The sequence below is a fragment of the Blastomyces dermatitidis genome, assembly GCF_000003525.1.
Source record: "Blastomyces dermatitidis ER-3 genomic scaffold supercont1.3, whole genome shotgun sequence".
Taxonomy (NCBI): domain Eukaryota; kingdom Fungi; phylum Ascomycota; class Eurotiomycetes; order Onygenales; family Ajellomycetaceae; genus Blastomyces; species Blastomyces dermatitidis.
In genome coordinates this window covers 1,395,538-1,420,221 of record NW_025544776.1, presented here as the reverse complement: position 1 = coordinate 1,420,221, position 24,684 = coordinate 1,395,538, and the positions used below count along the sequence as shown (strand labels likewise).

Below are 24,684 nucleotides of genomic sequence, written 5' to 3'. Positions count from 1 at the left end.
CCTCTTACACTTCTTCACCCCTACCCCTCTAGAAAAGCGATGCCTCTACCGCCCCGCAATCCCCCTCTATCATCATCACCACCTCTACCACCTCACAACCCTCTTTATCACTTCTATTCTCTATCTCTATTCACTGTTACCACTCTTTCCATCTCTTTCACTCTCTATCCTCTCTACCATTATCATCATCTCTACTTCTTCTACTACTCTCTTTCACTCTGTATCATCTCTATCATCATTATCAGATTAATCAGAGCTGTACAGACTGTAGAGTCAGCTATTCAATCTCATTCATGAATTCAAAGAGATGTATATGACATCACATGAGATTTTATTACAGAGTATTTAGCAGTACATACTATAAGCACAGAGATCAAAATGTGTTACGCGCTACGCGTCCACGCTACGCGTCCACATTACGCGTCATACGCGTATTTCCCATCATGCCTGCGTAATTCTCAGAACGCCCACTTTTTCCTCCTTTATATAGTCTCATTCTCCCCCATCTTAGCTAGCTAGAAGAGAATGAAACCAACTTCATGGAATAACATTATATATGATAGCATGTCTACATACGCGTTCTAGTGTTCAGATTCAGTTGTGATTGAATCTCAGATAAGATAGTAATTGCAGCTTCTAATAACAGTTATCACATAAAGATTGCAGACTCACAGATATAAGGTTATTATTGTGAAACATTATCTACATTATCTATTCAACTGCTTCTGCTCAATTTCTATTACTACTCAGTTCATCTGTATCAATACATCACTATATCATCATTATTTTCAGCCTGTGAACTTGATCAGATCTTGTATTCTGAATTAAAATGTCAAGAGATAGAAGTCACTCTGTTTCTTCATCTCTCTTTCAGATGTCAATAGTGAGCAGTGAATTATCATACATACTTTCTCTCATAGTCTCACCTTTCACTCACAGAGATGAAGATCTTATAAAACAAAATTCTCTAGTTTTATCACTCTATTTTAAGACATAATTTAAAATTGATACTGTCATAATATTACTATATTAAATGGGTTTTCAGAATAAAAAACATTCTCACTTAATTGAAATTTCTTTTATAGCAGATTTTGAATGTATTAAAGCAGTATTTACTCTAGAAGAAGAATCTTTCTACACTATCTATCTAGTCAAGATAAGAGAGTAATTTACAGCTTTAAATCTCTCTTATAAATCAGTTACTAGATTCAAGAAATGAATTCTGTGATTTAGATAAGAATCAAATCAAGTAAATGAAGAGCTTATAAATTTTAATTCAGATAAGAAATATGAAGCTGAGATATTTCACATTAATTTCAAACTGAGTATGAACTCAGATTTCACTTATGTCACTTATAAGCATAATTTGATCTCTTCTTAATTAAGTGTGTTAATATTATAAGAGTAAATTCTTATTACTCTGACATTCATTACTCACATTATTACAGACTGAGATGAGATACATAGAGCTTAATCAAGCTTCTATCTCAAGCAGTTATAATGAGTAAACAGTAATAATCTCACTTCAAGAATACATCTTAACACTCATTCTAATTCTAACACTGCAGCTGACAGAAATGAAGATGTCTATCAGTTATATAATATGAACACAAATCTCTCTACATCATACTCTGATAGTAATCTGTTCAATTCTGTACATAATGTTTTTCACAAACATAGAGAAGTGCTCTGATGTAGATACACTTAATATTCAGATAATAATTCTCTCTTCTTCTTATCTTCTTCTAATGAAGAACTCAGATACTGATCATGATATTATAGTAGATATCACTGACAGCACAGCTGATGATAAAGAAGATATGATTCTTCTTCAGTCTCTGAACTCTGAGAATAAACACATTATCTTAAGCTTAAATCAGATGATGTGATGATATTCAATTCAGCTGAAGTTAATGTCTGCATATTCATACTCTACTTTAAGCAAATTACTGCATTATATGAAGATGAAGTAGTATGCATAGTACTCTCATAATGTCTCTGAGATGAAGCTCTTGAATAGCTTACTGATCTAGAGTCTGATACTATTCAAGCTATGAATGATGACTTATTCTGCTGAGAAACTGAACTATTAAAGTACTTTGGAAAATCAAGATAGCAAGTTTTATAAGAAGCTCTGTTTCTATAATACTGATTTTTCAATTGTAACAGTCTATTCATATTCTTCTACTTCATCTGAAAAATCACTCTTCTGTGTGAGGCAGAGATTGCAGATTAAATTCAACTTGTTCAGCATCTATATAATAGTCTTGAAGCACAGCTTTAAGTAATCTGCTCTGTTAATGAATTCACTGAAGACTTTTCTTCTTTGAATAACTTTCAGTGCAAGATTCTCAATCAGAATACTGCTGTATACAAATTGTGATCACTCAATTGACAATCTTCCTGCCTCTTCAACAAATCATACAATGACAGAGAGTATAAGTCTATGAATAACTTAAACATCAATTTCATCAATCAGCTTCTTAATTCTGAAAATCTCTGACAGTTCAATCACTGGACCAACTATAAGAATAATAACAGTCAAAATGAATCACAGAGTTATAGCAATTAACATCATAATGACTGAAACAAGTGAAGAAAACTCTATAAGAAAAATCAAAATTGAGTCTTTTATGTCATTCAGAATGACATGTTAACTTATGAAGATATTAATAAAGATATCATTGAATCACAAAGTGATATTGCATCTGAATCAGACACTTCTTTGAACTTAAAAAATGATTAGTCAATCTTGAACATTATTTTTTCTTTATAAATATGTGTAATATTCTTCCTGATTCTGATCTTCATTCTTTTAATGTTTACAGAATATCTGAGTTTTTATGATCATCTTTAACACCTCTTACAGCTGCAATGTTAGATGAACATGAATCATCATTTCTATCAATATAAGATACAGGTTTCAGGTTATCTCTAGTTGAAGCTCAAACTGTTCATGAACACTTCTCATTCACTCTCATTAATGCCAATCCCGACCAAATTCAAATCATTATACACAGTGTATTCAAAATGCCTCTCATCTCTAAGAAATACACTATTCTTCTCATTCAATATTACCAACCACTATCAGAATCACATACTCTTATATACACTATTTTTCACATCATTGACAAGCTTTCTTCACACATGATAATTGACACTGACATTATGAGAGAAATGAACATAATGATTGCTCTAGAACATTCAGATACTCTTAAATTCTTCACTGACAACACTGAAATTATTATACTGTTGATGTGATTGAATTCATCAAGGACATCAATATCATCTTCTTATCATAAATGCATCTCAGTCTGCATAGCCACATCTACAATTATTCTCTCAACATATGAATTAATTGTACCAGTCACACACTCACTGCTTCTCATTACAGACTCTTACAGACTCTACTTTGAACCTCTGCATCTTCATCAGCCAGGTTCTCATATCTTCACTGCAAAAGAACTGTCAACAGATGTGTAAATATCTGCTCTACTCATTGTGAATCTTGATGTCACTGATATCAAGATCTTCACAGATATGATAATCAGTCACATCATCTTGTTATTATATGATATTTCAGTCATGACATTTCACACCTGAACTTCACATGATAATGCAGAACTTCTCAATCTGTCATTTCAATTAAACTATGAGAAAGATACTCTCAGCTTCTTCTCTGATGTCTCAGAGCACTATGATAAAGAATACAAAAACAAAGTTCTTAAAATTCTTCATACTCTGCACGCGCTGTTCTCCCTGAAGCTAGACAAGGTCAAAGATTTTGAAATGCCAATTTCATTCATCAATGAATACAATCTTAAAGGTCTCAAACAGAATTCATTCAATATTTCCCTATGTGATAAAGAAGCTATGAACTCAATTCTTGATGAACTTCAATAAGCAGGTTGTATTGAAAATGTTCTCTTTTAATATTCATCTTCTGCAGTGTTCCCTGCCTTCATAGTTTGATGAAATGAAAAACTCAGAGTTATAATTGACCTCTGCAGGATTAACACATGACTACATTTAAATGCCTATTCTCTTTCTAGGCAAGATATCATTCTATTCTCTCTTGATGATGAAGTTGTATTCTCCACTCTTGATATCACTAAAGAATTTTACCAAGTTCTTATATGTATCAAGAATAGATGAAAAACCGCCTTTGTAACTCTGTATTGAGGTCATCAGTAATTGACTGTATTAAGTATGAGTCTAGCATCTAGTCCAGGCTTTTTTCAAAGCATGATGAAGACAATTCTTCACAAATTCTTATGATTCAGCCTTCTAGTCTACATTAATGACATAGTGATATTTTTCAAGTCACTGAATCAACATCTCTTCAACCTGTAAGCAATTCTCTCATGTCTGAAGGCATCTGGCCTGACCCTCTTCATCAGAAAGTGTCATTTTGCCTACTCATCAGTATCTCTTCTAGGTCACAAAGTATTCTGTCTAGAACTTTCAATATATGAATTCAAAGTTGAAGTTATCAAGAACTTATTCTTCTTCAAATCTCTTGATCAATTGGAAACCTTCTTAGGTTTGTTCAGATACTACTGAGAATTTATTGCTTATTATACTCACAAGATAGAGTCATTGCAGATCTGAAAGACTCAGGGATTTCATCAGACATCTTTCAAAGAAAATCTCAGAAAAAAATGAGTTAAAAAGACAATTGCCTCTACAGAAGAATTGCAGCAATGTTGATAAAAAATCAAGAATGAATTATGTAATTTTCTCATTCTTAAGTTTCCCAACTTCTACAAGGAATTCATCACCTATGTAGATAGAAGCAAAGATGATATGAGTGCAGCAATACATTAGAAGAATAATGATGATAAGAAATATTCTGTTCTCTTTCTCTTCTGAATATTAAAGAGTAGTGAGAAAAATTACAGCTCAACTGAATTGAAAACAGTGATCTTGATATGACTTCTCAGAAAGACCTCTCAATATTTTGATGAAGACTTCACTATAGTCACTGATTATATTGCCTTATGAACAGCATTGCAGATAATCTCTGTTGACAAGTGCCTAAATAATCATCTTAATTGATGATCTCTGTTTCTATTCATCTTTGTCTCACATATGAAGATCATACATTGAGCTGAAAAGTCTCACACAAATACTGACTCTCTATTCTGATTATTCACAGTGAAATCTGAAAAGATTAATCAGCTGTCAGAAACACAGATCACATTTGAATGTCTATCTATCTACTCTCATTTTCTCACTCTGTTTACCTGTACTACAGAAAGTTCAGATATTATGTCAACTGCTCATGTCTTTTTCATAAATCTTCTTCACATGCATCCGGACCTAAAACACAACATTCAGAAGGAAATAAAAACTGATTTCTACTTTCAAGCTATATACAGACATATCATGAAATGTATTAAACAGAGAATAGAAAATGCAAATCTCTATCATGACTTTTAATGAGATAATAATCAACAACTTCTCTACTACATTTGCAATGAAAACCCCTGACTTTGTATATTAAGGAAGCTTCAGACAAGAATTCTATTACAGACTTATAATTATGAAGATTATAATGAATCAGAAAGAATATATCAATATCTTTGCAAACAAATATTCACACTGAATCTCAGGGAAATAATAGTACAATATACAAATCAATATCTGATGTATTAAATCACTGTCTTCTGATATCATTAACTCTTCAGAGAACTTCATCTGATACAATCTCTCAATTAACTGTTTACATCTCTATCAATGAATTTCATCACAGATCTACCAGAATCAGATGAATATAACATACTGTTAACTATAACAGACAGATTCTTCAAATATATTTATCTAATTTCTGAATGCAAACAGGATTCTGTAAAGTAATAGATTACTTAATTCTTTAATAAGATTGTGTGATTCTGAGGTCTTCTCAAACAACTAATAACTGACTGTGATCACTGCTTTTTAAATGTCTTTTGAAAGGAATTATTTCAAAGAGCTAAGATCACTCTCTGTCTTACTGCTGTCTATCACTCTAGTGTGAACAGTCAAGCTGAATGCATGAATCAAACTATTGAAATAGTCTTATAATCACTACTTATGAGACAGATTATAATCTCTTGAAATAGTCTTTTATCAGAGATAGAGTTCAATCTCAACACAGTTACTTCTCAAGTAACAGGTCATACTCTCTTTGCTGTTCTCTATGATGTCAATTCTATATACATCTTTTCTTCTTAAAATTTGACATATTCATCTTCTGCTGATGAATTTATAAATACTTGTCTACAGATATAATAGCAAGTTGAGAACACACTTATCATGATCTGAGCAAAGATGTCTAGCTATTTTAATATCAATCATCAATTAATACAACTATCTGAACAAGTCTACTTACAAGTTATGTGTAAAGAATGTCATGACTACACACTCTCAGAGCAATTTACATTACACTCAATCTGTATCAGTTCATTTCACATTCTTGAGAAAGTTAAAACTCTAGTATATTATCTGAACCTGTCTTCTAGATTCAGAAATATTCATTCTGTTATATCATTAATATATCTTGAGCTCTTCATATCAGACATCTTCAGTCAATCACTCTCTGTCAGGCCAGACTGCATTCTCAACAGCTGTTAATACTGAGAAGTAGAGAGAATCATTGAGAACTGAATACAAGATTATACTCATCAACTAAAAGTACAGTGAGCTCATAGTGAAGAGACATAAAAAGATTGAAATGTTCTTCTAGAGAACTGCTCTCAAATGATATGACAATATGATAATATAAAATGTAGATTGCATCACAACTCTTTCTAAATTATTCTGCATTACATCAAGTTTGCATTGTATCCCTTACTCATGTATTTAGACATTGAGGACAATATCTTTTTTGAAACGGCGGCAGATGTTACACACTACGCGTCCATGCTACGCATTCACATTACGCGTCATACGCGTATTTCTCATCATGCCTGTGTAATCCTCAGAACGCCCACTTTTTCCTCCTTTATATAGTCTCATTCTCCCCCATCTTAGCTAGCTAGAAGAGAATGAAACCAACTTCGTGGAATAACATCATAAAATGTGATAGAGATAGTAAGAGAGAAGTAGAGATAGTGAAAGTGATAGAAGAGACTGTAGAGTAGTAGAGATAATGATGATGATAGAGAGACTAGAGAGTGGAAAAGGTGATAGAGAGGGGTGATAGAGGTGGTAGAAATGGGAGAGGTGATAGAGATGGTAAGAGAGGGGTAGAATGGTAAGATGAGAGTAGAGATAGAGAGTGGAAGTGATAGAGAGTGCTGCGAGGCAGTAGAGGCAGTGGTGGTGGTAGAGGTGGTAGGGGTGGTAGGGGTGGTAGGGGTGGTAAGAAGTGAGTGGTAAGATGAAGGTAGGGGTATGAAGTGGAAGTAATAGGGGGTGCTACGGGGCGTTAGAGGCGGTGGTAGGGGGTAGATAGAGTGGTGCAATTGGCGGCGCCACTACATATTCATGGATGGATTTGATGGGGTGCATGTGATATCATGTGAGGTCACGTTACAGGGCATTTTACTCGGAAAAGTTGGTTTTTCTATAATATATAGAGAGATAAGAGTGAGTGAAAAACCTGCCACATTATGATTCTTGCATATTTAAATCCCACCGGGTCAGTACCTTAGTTCAGAAATGTACCTGCAAAGCAATTTCCCAATGGTGCGTTGGCACAAGTGCATTGCTGTCATGATAGATTCAATTAATGACTTTTTATACATGTCTGACAAGGACCTTTTACCCATTATTGTTTGCCTTTCTCCTGGACATGTTCTTATAGATCGGGCAATCTACTGCGTCTATCGGCTGAAAGGACGAATGTGGGACTTGTCACAATAGCTACCCTAGTGGCAGGCTTCATTCCAATTTGTTGCGCAGCTTTAATCCTGCAGTCTCAGTCCGGCGGATATAGCCGATTATGCCTAATATTTCTTTACCTTCCTCTTCTCAGCAGCTCATCCCGATCGCGACCGTTGGCAGTCTCTCAAAGAGAGGTTCGAGCAAACTGAGCTTCTTCCATCCTTGTCTAGCAGGAACGCCAGCCTTTTGCCCACTGGATAGAGTATTGGCGATGCTAAGTGTCCATTCTCCTTGGCAGAATCGTTCTCCCAGAGTCTTTTGAGCTCATCAAGCTCGTCGGGGAGAGAGGCAGCGAACTTGATTTGAATAGGGACTAATGAGTCGCGCAGCACTCTAGGATGTTCAGTGCTAGCCATCTCAATAATCTCCCTAACAATTTCTCTCTTGACTCGCTTTTCATCGACAATGGACAATAGAGCCCGAAACAGTTGGGAGAATGCAATGACACTTCCCCAAGGACTTTTCCGTCGATATATAGATATCATGATGTCGTTCGTTCGCTTTGAAAACATTATACATGAGTGTACATGTTCGGATTGCTGAAAACAAGGTTGAGTAGTCCATCTGTTCAAGGACTTCCCAGAGAATCTCAACTGGCAGAGCAACTAGCCTAGTTGTTGGCGATGACATGGCGAAGGGAGTTTGTGAAGGGACGGCTGAAAGGATATCGTGTCGGCATATGCGGAGGAGTTATCAAGAAAGCTAAAGAGCGTAGACTGATGAGTGGGGGGTTGGTAGAATAGGGACGAAGGCTGTACTTATACTGGAAAGCAAGGGATGAGGGGCTGCACACTAAGCCTGAATAAGGAACCAGATGCCTATGTGATCATTGTGGAGGAAACCTCCCCCCTCCCTCCCCCCCACCTTCAACTCGTGCGCGCCGTTCGATGTGACGTAGAGCGGCCACAGCGAATGATGGAATCTCTACAGCAGAGGGTGAGACAGCCCGCTTCAAAGCCGCATGGATAAAAGCTGTTTGTTGGCTCGGAGTGCTTCCAGACACTTGGAATCGGAGGAGTCATATGACAGCACATCATGGCTCTCCACAGCAAGAGAGCAAAGCTGGCAAATTGCCGCACAGTCAGCCCAGGGCAGCTACCACAACCAAACGATCGTATTTCCCACACTGCGAGTGAGACGACCGTTGCTTCAGGCATGCACGATACAGTCACCGTCTTGCGAGCGATCAATTTCCAAGAATGCACCCGAGAAATATGTCCAACCAGAGAGCACGAGGGCATGGAGTCGCTCGATTCACTCAGCCGTAGATGCGGCACAGCTGCGGCACAGCAAGGCCATGATGGTAGAGGGGAAATGAGATGTAGACGGAAGAGATCAGGAACGCAAACCAAGGGGCGAGGGATTGGATCTTTATGTCAACCAAGCGGCGCGAGGCGCTTTACCCGAATAGGCACGCTATACCACAATAGGAAATTAGGTGTACCTACGGAGTTATGCGAGGATGGAGATTAGATAATGGGCCTGGCAGAATATCGCGTCATTACTGAACTCGTGTATAGAAAATAATCACGCCACGCTTCATCTCATTTGGGATTTTATTTTCCTTTAAACTAAGCTTCTCTTGTAACACTTGAAGCTCAGAAAGCAATCCAGCTGACTGGCTCAGTGTTGGTTCAGGAGTACCGTGTCATGATCCAACGTGGACTGGAGTATTTTTACATATCACTAATGGATTTATTTCATTCCCTCACGAGCCCTATTGATATTGCCTACTACACCTGCCCTTGCCTACAGCTATGTTATGATATTTTCTTTGTTATAAATATATTTCTTTCTAAGCCCTAGAAAAGGATTTCAGTTATTAGCAAGTTCCACACCCTAATAACAATAGGTTTTGAAATCGCATCTCGATAAAGTTGGTCAAGGCCATCAACAGCGTTATCGTAGGAAATTAGACGCGACTCATGGATTTTTTCAGCTTCCTAAAGCCGTACGCCGTTTTGAACGTGGGTAAGTAAAATCAATGTGGAGAAAGTGGCCCGTCGTGATTTCATCGTTCTCTAGGACGCGACAACCACGGTGTTCGCACGAAGCAGGTAAATATGTACTTCAGGAATACATTGATTAGGAAGCAATGTTTGTGTAATAGCCGCGCTTAGTGGTTGGTCCAAAACCTGCAATTCTGGGCCCTCGGCGTTGGACTCGCTTGTTTCTCGGCTCCTTCCTCTTCTCCTTCTTCCTCTTCTCCTCCTTCAATTTTTGCAAACCCTATCTTTGAGCTTCGGGAGTTTGTGAGAGGTATTCCACCATCTTCTTAACCAGTAGTCGGTCTTCGCCTAGTGCGTCCCCGGAGACGGCCCCCTGAAATCATATGAGTATGTGCTGAAATCCATTTCTACACATGAGTCCAGTTATTTTATTTCACATGAAGCAACCCCTGCGATCAGGTCCACCTTCCTTGTCATCCTTAGGTTTTAGGTCACTGATAGTGCTGACGAGTTTTATCGAATTTCCGCTTGACAAAGTCGTGTTTCTGTAGTTCCAGAGATCCAACGGGATTAGTTAAAAAGTGGGCATAACTGTGCAGGGAGCAGAGGACACAGACCATAAAATCAGCCATCTCAGCCATAAGCTCCTTTTCAAACACAATCCATTCCTTCTGCCTCTCTGAAAGCTCTCCATTAAAGGTCCGTGCCCTGTCGAAATCTATTCAAATTGTCCTTTCTGGATCCTCTTCCACAATCATCATATTCCTGGGATGAACATCATTGTGATAGACTAGTGTATCATGAATTCTGTTCAACTCATCAACAAAATTTTGCATCCTCCTTTCATTGTAATTGATCCAATTCAGCTCTTTCATTTTGAGAATGTACTCTAAGAGGATAGCTGTGAGTTGATATTCATCTTTGACAAATGTGTTAAGATGTGGTAGGCACTGTGTTGAACTGAGGAGTTATACCCCGGGCGCATACTCCAGTGCGTGTTCTAAGTGTCGATATGCTGTTGATTCGCAGATAAAGATATGATCTGTGAGTCCCATGCCTGTTTAGGGCCTTGACCATGGTGCTATGGAAAGCATCAGAGAATACATCTGCAGGAGAGTCAAAAGCCAGAGAGGAGTGTAACCCACCACTCTCATGACACAGGCCTTGCCTCTGATAACCACCAAGAATATCATGCAATAGTCCCGTTTCGCTAGCTGCCCCTAGAAGATGATCTCGGACCCTCGGTCACGTTGTAAACTCCATTGTGAAGTTTGAATATCGATCAAGAAGCAAACCTGAATGGATTAATGTAGAGTGACAGCATTGCCATGCACTGAGGAGGAAAACAATGCCGTAGAAAAAGGATTGCTCAAGTGATTCTGTTAAAGTAGAAGACTGAGTAGTAGACCTAATATCATGGTATCTATCTAACCCTCGTGTGTCTATCTATCGAAGACGTAGAGCCGGAAGATGCAGCATGAGTGAATCCTTAACTTCCTTTGAGTACTAGAGGTAGTTCAGTGTTGTCTCCTTGTGGTTTCTTCTCTCTAGCGATGCATTGGGCGGTTGGGTCGCCTATGAAAACAAACAAGACAAACATAAAATGTGTAACTACATACTATACTCTGCTAAGTGAGGAATGGAAAATCTTTTCACCAACGATCGAAAGTGAAAGATACGATCAGAGTATTTGTGTCCAAGGTGATTTTTTTGGCATCATCATTCTTTCATTTTGTCTTTTCTTTGCTTCAACCAATGATTCCTGAAGCAAAAAAGATTATTGAACGCACATTGAAAGTAGAAATCTCCTCACCAGCCACTTATCCCGGACACTATTGAAGGCGATAGTAAAGCCTCACCAACATATTCATATAAGAAAATGAGTAAGAAGCGCAAAAGAAACGAAGATGCTGAGCAAGGAGGACAGCAACATCCTGGGCCGAAACGGGTAGTCTTATGTGATAAAGATTCACCGGGCACAACTACTTCTTCTGCCGGCAAGGGCCAGAGAACACAGGATATCGTTGCAAGCAAAAATAGCAATAAGTCTATCGCTCCCGCGAATTATGGACAAAACGTCAACCGAAGTACCCGAGACAAAGAACGAAGTGGCCCTGCTGCGCCTACGTCTCTAAGAGAACGCGCCAAAGCGTTGTACCACACTCGCAAACAATTACCGATATTTCCCCACGCGGATGAAATCCGCAAGCATCTCCAGCGCAATGATGTAACGTTGCTCGTCGGTGAGACGGGCAGCGGGAAAAGTACGCAGGTGCCACAATTTTTGGTTGATGAAAAATGGGCATGGCCAAGGACGGTCAAAGTCCATTCGACGGCACTGAAAAAGAAGGCAAATTCTCAGACCAAATCGGCAGATGGTGACAATGGTCCAGCTCAAAAGGAGACTGTTGTGAAGGAGATCACGGTTGGTGGATGCATTGCCATCACGCAGCCTAGGCGTGTCGCTGCTGTGTCCCTGGCAAGACGCGTGGCAGACGAAATGGGGACTCCATTGGGAAATTCGTCCCCTGCGAGTAAAGTGGGATATTCGGTGCGGTTTGATTCTTCGACGTCGCCTAATACCAGGGTCAAGTTCCTGACAGAGGGAATGTTGCTCCAGGAGATGTTGACCGATCCTTGGCTGACCAAATATAGCGCCGTTGTGGTCGATGAAGTCCATGAACGCGGCGTTAATGTGGATCTTATTTTGGGGTTTTTGAGGAATATGGTTTCTGGGAAGAAGGAAGGGAGAGGTGGGCTGCCGTTGAAAGTGGTCGTTATGAGTGCCACGGCTGACATGGAGAGTTTGCTTGGATTCTTCGGGGAGGGACTAAATAGTGGAATATCGGACAAAGATGGTTCTTCTGGGATGGATAAGGGGAAGCCCAACAACGACCAAGCTTCAGACGAAGTCTCGTCACCGTCGTCACAAAAAGTTTCCGTTTGCCATATAAAAGGCCGTCAATACCCTGTCAAGGTTATATACTCTCCTGAGCCTGTGCATGATTTCGTGGATGCAGCGCTTCAGACAATTTTCCGGATCCACATGAAAGAACCCCTACCAGGCGATATTCTGGTATTCCTGACTGGCCAAGAAACTGTGGAATCCCTTGAGGCCCTCGTCAACGAATACGCTGTCGGTATGGACCCTGCTTTGCCAAAGGTACAAGTACTTCCCTTATTCGCCGCTCTCCCCCAAGCAGCACAGCAACGAGTCTTTACACCAGCCCCGCCCAGAACTCGCAAAATAATCCTATCCACCAACATCGCAGAGACATCCGTCACTGTCTCTGGCGTTCGCTACGTTGTCGACTGCGGAAAAGCCAAAATGAAACAATTCCGCGCGCGCCTCGGTTTGGATTCCCTGCTTGTTAAACCGATATCGAAGTCTGCAGCCATTCAACGGAAAGGTCGTGCGGGAAGAGAAGCACCCGGTCAATGCTACAGGCTTTACACAGAAAAGGATTACTTGGCATTACAGGAAGCGAATACGCCTGAGATTTTGCGCTGCGATTTGAGCCAGGCGATTTTGAACATGAAAGCGAGGGGTGTGGATGACATTGTTAGCTTCCCATTCTTAACCCGTCCATCTAGAGAGGCCCTTGAGAAAGCGCTCCTGCAGCTTTTCAGCATTCAAGCACTGGATGAAATGGGAAAGATCAGCGAAATTGGTGAGAAAATCGCCAAACTTCCTCTTAACGCACAGCTAGGTCGCGTGCTTCTAGCGAGTGCGGAATACGGACCGAACTGCCTGCGCAATGTCATCGATATCATTTCATGCCTCAGCGTTGAGAACATTTTCCTTAATACGACGTCTGAAGAGAAGAAGGAAGAGGCGGAAAAGGCGAGACGAGATCTGTATCGGAGAGAAGGTGATCATTTGACAATGCTTGCCACAGTTAGAGCTTATGCGAGTGAAAATTCGGATCGAAAGGCATGGGCAAGTAGACATCTTGTTTCACATCGTGCAATGCAGGCGGTCATGGTATGTAAAAGAATCTATCTTTGCCAAGTTCTATCATCTCTCCACCAAATAACAGAAGAGCAGGGACTAACAGAATGCTGTGTGTTTACGTAGGATGTCCGAAAACAACTGGTAACGCAATGTCGACAAGCAAAACTTCTCCCAAATGACAAGGATACCAACGGTGCCAATGGCAATCATGCGATATCCTCGGAAGAAAACCCTGTCTCTATCCTAAAATCTTTCCTCACAGGGTTCGCTTCCAACACCGCCCGCCTCTTCCCTGACGGGAGCTACAAAACAATTGTAGGCAATCAGACGGTTGCCATTCACCCGTCTAGCGTTTTATTTGGCCGCAAGGTCGAGGCTATTATGTATAACGAGTATGTGTTCACCAATAGAAGCTATGCACGGGGAGTAAGTGCTGTACAGATGGATTGGGTGGGCGAGGCTTTGGGAGAAGGCTAGATGATTTGGATTTCCCAACCTGGGCTTTCTCTTTCGAGCAAGTTCTGTTGGATGCTTCATAAATAGACCTACTAAATAGAGATTGCTTATTTCTCACATCTCAAGTGGCTATTTGATAAATGTACAGAGTAGATTCGCTAGAGTCAACCATGCTTATGGCCCATATTTCCCGAATCATTAACGAAAGCGATTGAACATGTTCAGGGGCTGGTTGCTCCATTGTTACCCAACACGGCATTGAAAGTTTTAACGGCGTACTTTTCCGACTCCAAAACTTAGAATCATTATAGAAATATGTAATTGCCTTAAATGTAAAGTTCCATCATGCTAACAATTTGTGAGTGAAGGATATGTTTCGTAGATTTTCGCAACCCTTCCCTGTTCTGCCCCTCAATGCACGGCCCGAGTCTGGCGGCCAGCACTCGGCATCAGTTAACTTAAAGCACCGAGAGCTAAGTCGGAATAGGGAATACAACAGACGATCCATGCATTCCCCTAGCCTCAGCCAGCAATTGGTTTCTTCAGCTCTTATTCATATGGCATCATCACCTTGACCAAAACTCCCATTTTTAACGATTATTTTAGAATTATCAACGATTTTTGTTTTTAGGCGTCCCACAATGAAGAAATTATTCTTCTGCAGCTTCTACCTGACAAGCCTTGACTTTGAACCAAAGAGCTGTTGAAGAGAAGGGACCAGGGCGTGCATTAAAAATGAATTGCCCTCAAGGCATAATTTCGTGGCATTTATATTGAATGATAGCCCTAGGCTGAGCTAATGGCGTCATTATATACATGTATGTATCACATATTATGTGTAGAAAAGAGACAGTGAACGAAATGCAAACACAAACTTGGCCCATCCACTAGCTAGCTAACACAGGTATAATTCAATTAACACGAAGCCAATCACTAACGAACTAATCACACGGCTTTACAAGTTATTGATGTATGTCAAACTGTTCCGAACGAATTCCCTTCAAAACTTCGTCCCAAGGACGCCACCCTTGTTACGTTGAAACTACTCTGCATCTAGCGGAGCCACGGGAGGTTGGTCATTCACCTGAATGCCTCCTCGCTTCTTCTCATTAGTATCCCAGAACGGGAGAGTCCAGCCCCCCTCGCTTTCTGGCGTGGCCAGCCAGAGGCGCATAAGGTGTCTACGAGGGGCGGGAGGTGGGTAATCCTTGTATTCCGTGCGGGCATGGAAGACGTGTGTGTTAGCAAGGAATTGGATGTCTCCGACATCAAGAACCATGTGGAGCGCGAGCCTGAGGCAGGTCTCCTCAAGCACCTTCATAGCCTCAAGCTGTGCAGGCGACAGTGGAGGGATGATACCCTTATCAGAAAAGCGGGTGAGAGAGCGGACAAAGTATGGATCCCATCTATTTGGAGAAATGGTATTAGCTGAGGATTATTTGGAGGATTTTCATGGCGATTTTCACATGAGATGAGATGTAATGGTTTGGCTTTAGTAAACAGATGCCAAGTAACTGGTCACTGGTTCTTTCAACTCACTTCGCAAACACCCGTCCGTTCTCCTTCGGTTCGACGTAGAAAATAGAGGTTCTTATATATTCCTCCTGCCCGACGCTGGTTTCGCCCTTGCGATCGACGTACCAGATTGGTTGGGTGAGTGTTTCGAGGACATCTGGTCGTTCTTTGGCGAGTACATTGTATACGTGATGTGTGGAAATGAGATCTGATTCTCCACCCTCGAGCGCCTTTGCAACGCAAAGAAGTCCAACGATGTCACCGTCATCTGTGTGGAAAAACTGTCTGTTGGACCGTTCAGTTTTTGAAAGGGTAAACATAGTCAACCAAAGCTGTGGGAAAAAGGGAGAAAGCCAACCCACCTGGCGTTTGTTCTGTATATGCGCACTTTATCGATCTGCTTAGAGTCCTCTCCTAGGTCCTTGACATGTCCAAGGACATGGCCACGGCCGTTCTGGCTGACAAAGTATCCTAGGTACGTGCCCAGACCCATATACACTACGGCAGCCTTGTGGTTCCCCCATTCATTGACGGGGAGTCCTTTGAACAGAATGAATCCCTTCCCGTTGATGAGGTCTTCTCTCAGCTCTGCGAGAAATGAGGATAGTTTGGGGAGCGGGAAGTTGCTCTGCCATATGCACAAGTCAAAAATTTCAGTCTCCATTATCTCCCCCAGTAATGAAGCAGGGGAATAAAGGGGGACGGTGCCAATTAATCAATTACAAACAAGACTCAACCCACCTTGGAGATACCCGTCAAGGGGATTTTGGCCGCGATGAACGCATCGGACGTTTGGCTCAACTCGTCAATCTCTGCCTCGGTGAATCGATGAGTCCATTTCTCCGGATTATCCTTATAATCTTCGGCCTTCCAGACGGTCCGGCCTGTGATCTCCTTAGGGAACTCGGAGAATGGCTTGAGCTGTTCATAGATTGGGGGATGCTGCCCGGTGGTCTTGAGTCCGTCCGGGAACAAGTCTAGCGATATGGGGGCGCTTTTGAGCTGCTGAGCGGTAACAGTTGGGTTTTCGTAAGAGACAGGCGCCATTCTTATAATAATTGTTTCCAGAAGTGAGCGAAGGGCCCGAATTGAAATCGGGTTTGCTATATCAACAATGTCAACGACGTATTCTAACAGAGGCGGCGCGGTAGTTCTAGATTGACAACCTTGCGAGCCAGTAAGGAACTCATAAATTCAGAATGATGATGGGGTCCTCGAGGGCTATTAAATGCTTTTCGTCAAATTATATATTATCCTTACATAATTATTTCCAGGTTTCCCACCATTCTATCAGGTACTGGCTAAGCAGCTGGCTGGGTATGTCAACATTTTAGCAGGGCTAACGGAATATTCCGCAGTATGGTTTTGATTGCTCTATTGGACGGATTGGCCGAGTTGCGGAGAAAAGTATTCATGGATGTGTACACAGAACTGAGATGGTGTGATAGAGGTATGTTCTGTTGCGATCTCCAGAACGTTTTTGAATTGCGGGGTTGGGACCAAAAATAACGCGTCTGGGCAGTGGGGGGCCGGTTGATGCCAAAACCAGCGGGGAATTGGGTACTTGCATTGCACGAAGGACTGAAGGACTGTTACTGCTGGACATTGTACTCTATACATAGTGGGTGAGGTAGAACTTCACTGCGGAAAGGAGGTGCATGAGCTAAATAAATATTCTTATGTCCGAGAATATCTCCATCGCAGCATCACGACAAACAGGATTTAGCTGATGCCGATTCGCTTTGGATTCCGCTCGCAGGGAATCTCTGCCCCCTTTTCTCTTTTCCTGATGCGCCGACATTCCTTCTCACGGGACTTACCTGGATGCCGATACTATGATCAACTGGCTAACTCTGCCTGTTGGTAGCTAAGAACGCTGTGGGCATGTCCCATGTTTTGTCTGTCCATATTACGCAGAAGGACTTGCCGGAGGGACACGCCTTCTCGCCGGGCAGCATTTGTATATGCTGTCGAAGATGAGTAGGCACAGGCATGATCCATAACGATTGCAGCTTCTGATATTGTGGTATAAACAAAATGCCCATACAAGAGATGTCCTGAGCTGAGAGGCGGCAAGCTCTCTTCAAGCTTGACACTCCTCTTCATGACCCTTCAACGCGCGGAATTGGCTTGATTTTTTTTAAATTGAAATTGCAGTATGTTCTTCTTGACCTATTCATAAAGTGCAGGAACTGAACTTTGAAAGACAGGATTAAGCTATCAGTGTTTTATACGCCAATACTCACAGCCCTTCTACTACTATGGAGGCCACCGACACGGACTGGGAACGCGGGGAGCATATAGGCTTCGTTTCCATCGCAAACCATTGCCTCCGCGTCACCGTCCACGGGCCTGATCGTCGTCCTGGTGACCCTATTGTTATCGTCCTGACCAATGTAGCCACCAGCTCCGGGCAATGGATTCCCTTTCGCCGGCTCCTTTCGCGCAGGGTCCGCACTATGATGTATGATCGTTCTGGTCTGGGTGACTCAGAAGAGATACCAAATCCTACTGCCCCTACCGCCCGTAATATTGCCCTCGAACTGGATGTCCTGCTGATCGCTGCTAAAATCGGACCACCATACATCATCGTTTGCCATTCCTTTGGCGCTATTGTCGCGCGGGAATTTCTGGTTTTGAAAAATATCAAGGTCGAACTTCACGATATTGTGGGGATGGTCTTTGTCGAAGGTGACCAGGAAAATACTCATTCGTTACTAAAACCCGATGAGAACGTGCGGCGAATGAGTCAGGGGCAAGACTTGCTGCGAGCCACTGGATTATATGACGAAATGGTTCTAGAGCCAGAGAGGCGGGAAGGTCTTTACTTAGAAGCGGAAATTCCACTATACCAAGAAACAGCTGCGGCGGAGTGTGGCGAAATTGCCGAGAGCTCTCAGGAGCTGGGGGAGAAAAAGCAGCTAGAAGCAGATCCTCCACTTCTCGGGTCCGTTCCCGTCAGTGTAGTGCTCGGAGACACCGCACGGGATCATGAACGGATATATGAAGCTGGTCTCAGGCAAGGTAAAGAAGGCATCCCATTGGCAGCGTGGCAGAGAAGGATGGCAGAATACAGGGAATTGGACGAAATGCTGCAGCTGGCAAATTTGAACCTATCAACGACCGGCTCCGTAGCGATTGCACAAAATAGTGGCCACAACGTCCACCTTACCGAACCCGAAGTCATAGTGAAGGAGGTTCAGTGGATTTTGGATGTCTTTAACAACTCCGAGTCGGATGAGGTATCCGGGTGATGTAGTCGGCTAGATTCCTTTGGATGATGGTAGCTAGGCCGAAGGATACCTATATATGTCTCCCGATCAATACCTTTCTACAGATTGGCAAAATGGCCAAAGGACCCCACTACTCAGAGGGTGTTGGAGAGTCTGATTAAACACCGTCATCATTATCTTGTGTCTACGTTGTTTCTATTATGTTCGCTACTTCAATCGCGAGCACGATGTGAAAGTATCAGAGCTGACTTCGAACTCGCTGTTGTCATTACTATGCACCGTAAGATTATTGTTTCATGATTATCCATATCACCTGGCATTAGTTTAGAGGAGGCTCGTGGAAATGAATGAAGAAGAGAATTAGCTACTCGTGTTCATTTAAAAGTTATTGGTTTTCATCATTCTGATTTAAATAGAGTTGCGATAAAAATCACAACCCGCACCCCCAAAACACCGTAACTCCAATCAAGAGATAAAAGATAGGTGGATAGGATGGTATGTACGTACATGTACATGTACATGTATGTACGGAGTAGTATACGCTGCGTAGTCAGGCTAATGGATCCGTAGCCATGTGCCGGAATATGCAGGTGCCATATGGCCCTCCAATAAGATCAATCAAACAGATGAACTGACAGGATACACGAATTTCGTAACAATAATCCTGGATTTATTGAATAATGTGGGATATTTCTGTCAAAGGAACTCTAATATTTAACTAACTCTCAAAGCCTGCGTGATTGAGACTATAATAGTAACATATGAATTTTGGTAGATAAGGCTTGATCAGTCACAATAAACCAAAGCATGTCTAGTTATGTCAATGATTCTAGAGGTCTTTTTGTTTCATGATGTTTCATGATGTTGGTTTAAGAGTGTGGATTGCTAAAGTGTCGTAAACAAAATAATTAAGTCAGTAATGATAATGATGATGAAACTTCCCTGCACATAAGTAACAAATGAACAAAGGTAGTTAACTATATAAGAGTAATGCATGGTCCATCATAAAGACAGAACCAGGAGCGGAAAATATCACAGGGGAATCAAGAAATAAAGACATAAAACAGGGCTGGAGAAAGAAAGCAAATGAAATGAAAGCCAAACCAACTTCACATGCCCACCAAAAGAGTTTGATATAACTGCATTGTTGTTGCTTGTTTCAAGCCGCCCGAGGAGAGAATGACTTGGTCAAGGAAAAGGTCTCTTCTCAAACATTTATGACTGACTATAAGGTGAGTGGGTAGTGATCGTAAAGTGACACTTCTTGATTCGTAAACAGGGTTTATTTACCACTTTTTTACCCCTGTAGTTTCCACCAAGCAAACCGAACGACGTGAACAGCGATGCCATAGAACAGGACAAAGTTATAAGGATAATGTACATACAAACCAACCTATAAATGCAAAAAAAAATATAACAGAAATATCGATGCTCCACACGCTATGCATAGTTCTTTGCGAAATCGGAGCCTGGTCAGTATATCCCAGGCGCACGCCAAATCCAGAAGCAACCCAAAAAAAGGAAAGAAAAGGAAAATCCTCAGCGGGCGGGCCGTCGTAGATGCATGTCCTCGTTCCAACCTACATCATCGTGCACATCGGAATCTGCTGATCGATAATAAATTTTTTGCCGACTCGGTGCCTGACACCGTAATAAGCTGGGGACTGGACCATTCGGATCATGTTTCGGTCATAGTCCCCCCCTAGATTGCACACGGGGCACGACTTGGGCCAGGAGGTGAGGACGCACCCTACGCTAAACGGGAGGATGTGGTTGCCATTCAACTTCGAACAGTTGTTAAAACCGTTTCCCTTTTCGCAAGAGTAGCCGATGGTGAACCACCGGTGGAGACAGGTAGGTGATTTGAAGAGAACTGGTCGACACATGGTTTCTTTTCTTTCCAACTTTATTATTGTATAAGGTGTCGTCGGCGTATTTTTGAAGTGATGCGGTAGAAGGGCTGTTTCTGGGATGTAGACTTCGGGTGGAATGCGACGTGTGCGCAGCTAAAGGAAGTGGCTTTTGGCAGCTATATATAATACGTAGCTCAAGCTCCGACTTGGACGCTAACGAAATTGCAGGGCCTCGAAAGTAGATGGATGTTGGATATAGAAGAGAATGGAACGAAGTTTTAAAGTCTTGCCACGCAGATAAATATATGTAACGCCAGAACACCCAACATAGTTTTCGATGCTTAGTAGTGACGAGTGGAGGTAGTGGACAAGGAGATGTTAGATTGAAACATTCTTCACTGATTGAGCTATCGCCGGGGACATCACGGTTAATATTTTCCAACGATGATTACCACTCCCAGTCGGATGACGAACGGCCGGGGAATATATCTTTCTCCTTTCATTGTCCTCGTGTTAGTCTTCATTTTTCCCTTTTAGTGCAGTCATAAGTTCGTAAAGCTGTCCGATTTGCTGATCTTATTAGACAGAAGTATATCACCAGGTCAGCAAACTGCACGAAGGGATTTGAGGGAGGAAAGTCGAAACAAGGGTAGTAATAAATGACGAGAATTGAAATAATCAAACGTACCGCTCATCTTATCGATCTTTGCTTTGTCTAGTTTTTCTCCCTGCCAAGCATCTCCTTCTAGCTTTTGAGCATATAACTGCCACTCTGTAAGGAAACCAACCTATTCGGCAAATGTGTCAGTCTTTGTTTGCAAACGCGAAACGAGGGCTAGTGGTTCGGCTTACAATATGGATTGGGTTATCCACATTCCGATGAGCTCGAAATTCACTCTTCACATATTCATCGCCAAGTAAGCGCATGTCCTTTGGAAGCTTTTTTCGATGCACCCTGAGCAGTCGACGATACAGCTGCAGGGGTGGAAGCAGAGCGGACAGCTGTCTAGAGTTTACGGCCATTGGCAAGGGGTTGGCCATTAAAAGCCTAGGTGACACCCTCATTTTGTAGAGTTGGAATTAAAAATAGAAGTTGGAACAGCTCCCAACCCGAAGCATGAATCTTCAGTAAACCTTTGTTCGAGGTGAGAACATTCGGCTTTGCGGCAAGACAGTAGAAAGTAGGAAACCGCCAATGGCGCTGTTAGAGCTGTCGGGATGGTGCAAGAAGAGAATGGCAAGCTCTAAAACCATCAATTGTTGTTCCCTCCCCAACCACAAGAGAGTATATATTAAATTGTATCCAAATTTCCGTGTCGAAGAAGCTGGATTACCTGATTGGGCACAAGGGAAGTGATCGCGTAGCCACGTGATGCTTTGTACTCCGCCAAAAATTTCCAAGCCGGCATCGAATAGAAATCTCTCAACAAACCGTTGATAATCAAGTCCTTAAACCGGTGAACTATCAGCAGCAGCGGCTGCTTCGCACAGCAGGGGATGACGCCATGAGTCGGATCGTCCGGGGATTTGTTCAATCATTTAGCTATGCTCCCAACTCCTTCGACCTCACATGTCTCGTTTGACACCATCTACGAACCATCGGAGGATAGCTATCTATTCCTCGACACCCTTTCGTCCCCAACAGAAACCGCATGGCTAACCCAGAAGTTCAATGCCTCTAAAACAAGCTCTGCCCCGGAATCCTCTGCAAATTCCCCTCAGCCGCTTGTGGTTGAGGTTGGCACCGGCTCAGGCGTGGTCCTAGCCTTCGTGGCTGCAAACGCCCACATAATTTTCGGGAGGAGGGATATACTAACTCTGGGCACGGATGTAAATAGCAATGCCTGCAGTGCAACACGGCAAACTGTTCGTCTGGCAATTGATGAAGCCCAGAAACACGAACTCGGAAACCCTGTTGCTGAAACGTCTACTGTGCGACCCAAATTCCTGTCATCCCTAACAGCGGACCTTTGCACACCACTCAGGGCCGGGTCCGTCGATGTCCTCATCTTCAACCCTCCATACGTACCTACTCCGGAGTTGCCAGATATTCTGTTAACCGAAGGGGGAGATCCAGTACTCTCTAGCCCCCCTCTCTCCCAATTTGAGCGCGAGTCTCACCTCCTTTCTCTCTCATATGCTGGCGGAGAACTTGGAATGGAAACTACAAATCGACTTCTAAATTCAATTTCAGAGGTGTTAGATCCAGAACGTGGCGTCGCTTACATTTTACTCTGCGCGCAGAATAAGCCAGATGAAGTGAAGACGCGTATCATGGGCTGGGGGTCGGGCTGGACTGCTGAAATTGTGGGGAAAAGTGGAGTGAAAGCTGGTTGGGAACGATTGGTGATATTGCGAATATGGAGAGAGTCCAATTCTTAAAAAATAAATGGAATGAGATGACATGAGACGAAGGGATAATTTCATAGAAATTTTCCCCGTGGTTGTCCATCCCGTTTGCCTTTCAATTCCAGTATTAGGTGATCCGCACGTGTTCTTTTTGGGCTTTTTTGATCTAGCAAAGGGTTTGAGAACCTTCCTAGATCAGGTTCTTCCTTGCCTTGGTTAACCACATAGTACTGTTTATATCACCCAAGGCTTACCTTTTTTCACTCCTTAACGACACCTTCGTTATATCTCCCGTAAACAAACAGATCCAACGTGGAGCGTATCAAGCGACACATGTAAAAGCATCTGATTCCCCGAGGTTCGCCAGTTGGATAATAGACAAAGTACATAAAGCAAAAGTATAAAAAGAAACAATCCACAGAGCCATCCATCCAGATCCGCACATGCCAGATTCATTGCAAAAGAAAATAAACAGGAAGGGAGAGGAACGAAAAAGTAAAACCCCCACGCATCGTTCCCAGAGCAGTTTTTGGACTTGTGCAGGCTCAGCGTTTGGTACATAACTGGCACAACCAAAATCTAATCATTATATAAACTCCGATAAAGAGTCAACGGTTCACTCAAAACCCTCTGCCCCGTCCCCTTCCTCGGCCCCGCCCACCGCCTCGGCCTCTTCCTCCGCCTCCTCTTCCACCACGTCCGCGATCTGCTTCTTTTCTAGCTTTGTTTTTTGGCTTCGGCGTGTCATCCACGAGTAATGTGTCTAGCGGAAGGCTGTCAGGGAGGATGTAATATCTGATGGTAGAACCACGAATGTTTATGGTGTCAAGGGATATCGGGTCGCGGCCTTTTGGTGTCATCTTGACTGTGCGCAGCGCGGTGTTCATTTGCGGGGAAACAGATGTGATGGTGCCATGGAGGATGGTGCCTAGTGAATTCCGCAGCAAACTGTTAGCAACAATTACTGTAAGAACATATATGCACATAAAATGGTTGACCATTATCGGGATTAAAAGAAAGAGGCAAGTTGCAGCAGAGCCTAAAATCGTAGTTTGGGCTTCGAGGGCGGAGTCAAAGGATTTGCGCGCGCATAATGTAGCGCAGCAGGCGAGGGCTATCGTACCATTTTTGAGCTCGATCGTCACGGTTTCATTCGCACATTTCATAAGAAAGCTGTGTAAATAGAGAAGTATATCAGCTGACTATCCCGAGCAATTTTCGCAAATCATACAAGCTTCGTGCGGCAACTTACCGTACGAGCTTCATGGTGAGGTATGTGTGCCAGATGGCACAATAACACAGTTACGGATCAAACAGGTATATATCTTCTCTCGCGCAAAACTTCTGTACAGGTGCAATGGTGGAAAGGAACAGTTAAGGAACCTTATGAACTGAGAAGTTACTGACGGCGTGATTGATGTCTTGCGTTTTGGCGTTCGATATTTGATATTTGATCACGTGATTTAGGACATCGACCAACGTGACGTTCACTGCTACAAGTTGGA

At 42.3% G+C, this 24,684-nt stretch overlaps 9 protein-coding genes across 12 annotated transcripts; 4 read left to right on the top strand and 5 right to left on the bottom strand.

Moving 5' to 3' along the window:
* Nucleotides 1–7,887: 7,887 nt before the first annotated feature.
* On the top strand, nt 7,888–9,342 carry BDCG_02781 (uncharacterized protein; the record flags this gene model as incomplete). The annotated part of the gene is made up of 1 exon (XM_045418344.1): nt 7,888–9,342. The coding sequence occupies exon 1, from the start codon at nt 8,905–8,907 to the stop codon at nt 9,340–9,342; it is 438 nt and encodes a 145-aa protein (XP_045274947.1). The 5' UTR covers nt 7,888–8,904.
* On the bottom strand, nt 7,965–8,381 carry BDCG_02782 (uncharacterized protein; the record flags this gene model as incomplete). Its single annotated transcript, XM_045418345.1, has 1 exon — nt 7,965–8,381. One exon carries the CDS (start codon nt 8,379–8,381, stop codon nt 7,965–7,967), a length of 417 nt encoding a protein of 138 aa, XP_045274948.1.
* Nucleotides 9,343–11,474: 2,132 nt separating the features above from the next.
* Nucleotides 11,475–14,581, top strand: BDCG_02780 (ATP-dependent RNA helicase). The gene is made up of 2 exons (XM_045418343.1): nt 11,475–13,803; nt 13,897–14,581. The coding sequence occupies exons 1-2, from the start codon at nt 11,698–11,700 to the stop codon at nt 14,248–14,250; spliced, it is 2,460 nt and encodes an 819-aa protein (XP_045274946.1). The 5' UTR covers nt 11,475–11,697; the 3' UTR covers nt 14,251–14,581.
* A 3-nt stretch (nt 14,582–14,584) lies between these two features.
* Nucleotides 14,585–17,621, bottom strand: BDCG_02779. 2 transcript variants are annotated; one of them, XM_045418342.1, is made up of 5 exons: nt 17,005–17,289; nt 16,486–16,847; nt 16,107–16,372; nt 15,769–16,029; nt 14,955–15,635 (listed from the first exon to the last, which is right to left on the bottom strand). In XM_045418342.1, exons 2-5 carry the CDS (start codon nt 16,789–16,791, stop codon nt 15,272–15,274), a joined length of 1,197 nt encoding a protein of 398 aa, XP_045280156.1. In that variant the 5' UTR covers nt 16,792–16,847; nt 17,005–17,289; the 3' UTR covers nt 14,955–15,271. The 2 variants fall into 2 exon arrangements, with proteins under 2 accessions (XP_045274945.1, XP_045280156.1); XM_045418341.1 differs by having other exon boundaries at nt 14,585–15,635; nt 16,486–17,621.
* On the top strand, nt 17,025–19,616 carry BDCG_02778 (alpha/beta hydrolase). 3 transcript variants are annotated; one of them, XM_045418338.1, is made up of 3 exons: nt 17,025–17,194; nt 17,267–17,900; nt 17,951–19,616. In XM_045418338.1, exon 3 carries the CDS (start codon nt 18,006–18,008, stop codon nt 18,996–18,998), a length of 993 nt encoding a protein of 330 aa, XP_045280154.1. In that variant the 5' UTR covers nt 17,025–17,194; nt 17,267–17,900; nt 17,951–18,005; the 3' UTR covers nt 18,999–19,616. The 3 variants fall into 3 exon arrangements, with proteins under 3 accessions (XP_045280154.1, XP_045274944.1, XP_045280155.1); XM_045418340.1 differs by having other exon boundaries at nt 17,040–17,900; nt 17,955–19,467; XM_045418339.1 differs by having other exon boundaries at nt 17,040–17,900; nt 17,951–19,467.
* Nucleotides 19,617–20,557: 941 nt separating this feature from the next.
* On the bottom strand, nt 20,558–20,863 carry BDCG_02777 (uncharacterized protein; the record flags this gene model as incomplete). Its single annotated transcript, XM_045418337.1, has 1 exon — nt 20,558–20,863. One exon carries the CDS (start codon nt 20,861–20,863, stop codon nt 20,558–20,560), a length of 306 nt encoding a protein of 101 aa, XP_045274943.1.
* Nucleotides 20,864–21,343: 480 nt separating this feature from the next.
* Nucleotides 21,344–21,895, bottom strand: BDCG_02776 (acetate non-utilizing protein 9, mitochondrial; the record flags this gene model as incomplete). The annotated part of the gene is made up of 3 exons (XM_045418336.1): nt 21,344–21,405; nt 21,519–21,618; nt 21,683–21,895. 3 exons carry the CDS (start codon nt 21,893–21,895, stop codon nt 21,344–21,346), a joined length of 375 nt encoding a protein of 124 aa, XP_045274942.1.
* Nucleotides 21,896–22,151: 256 nt separating this feature from the next.
* On the top strand, nt 22,152–24,654 carry BDCG_02775 (methyltransferase). The gene has a single exon (XM_045418335.1). The coding sequence runs from the start codon at nt 22,376–22,378 to the stop codon at nt 23,210–23,212; it is 837 nt and encodes a 278-aa protein (XP_045274941.1). The 5' UTR covers nt 22,152–22,375; the 3' UTR covers nt 23,213–24,654.
* On the bottom strand, nt 22,865–24,630 carry BDCG_02774 (small nuclear ribonucleoprotein D1). The gene is made up of 3 exons (XM_045418334.1): nt 24,432–24,630; nt 24,303–24,352; nt 22,865–24,107 (listed from the first exon to the last, which is right to left on the bottom strand). The coding sequence occupies exons 1-3, from the start codon at nt 24,443–24,445 to the stop codon at nt 23,800–23,802; spliced, it is 372 nt and encodes a 123-aa protein (XP_045274940.1). The 5' UTR covers nt 24,446–24,630; the 3' UTR covers nt 22,865–23,799.
* Nucleotides 24,655–24,684: the final 30 nt, after the last annotated feature.

Bases quoted from the DNA above. Each gene is read 5' to 3' on its own strand.
- BDCG_02780 (XM_045418343.1), top strand. From the start codon at position 11,698: ATGAGTAAGAAGCGCAAAAGAAACGAAGATGCTGAGCAAGGAGGACAG. The intron at 13,804-13,896 runs GTATGTAAAAGA...GTGTTTACGTAG, and splicing joins GTGCAATGCAGGCGGTCATG to GATGTCCGAAAACAACTGGT.
- BDCG_02779 (XM_045418341.1), bottom strand. From the start codon at position 16,791: ATGGCGCCTGTCTCTTACGAAAACCCAACTGTTACCGCTCAGCAGCTC. The intron at 16,373-16,485 runs GTGGGTTGAGTC...TGCATATGGCAG, and splicing joins CCTTGACGGGTATCTCCAAG to AGCAACTTCCCGCTCCCCAA. The intron at 15,636-15,768 runs GTGAGTTGAAAG...TTCTCCAAATAG, and splicing joins AACGGACGGGTGTTTGCGAA to ATGGGATCCATACTTTGTCC.
- BDCG_02778 (XM_045418338.1), top strand. From the start codon at position 18,006: ATGGAGGCCACCGACACGGACTGGGAACGCGGGGAGCATATAGGCTTC.
- BDCG_02775 (XM_045418335.1), top strand. From the start codon at position 22,376: ATGCTCCCAACTCCTTCGACCTCACATGTCTCGTTTGACACCATCTAC.
- BDCG_02774 (XM_045418334.1), bottom strand. The intron at 24,108-24,302 runs GTACGATAGCCC...GGAATTCACTAG, and splicing joins GACGATCGAGCTCAAAAATG to GCACCATCCTCCATGGCACC.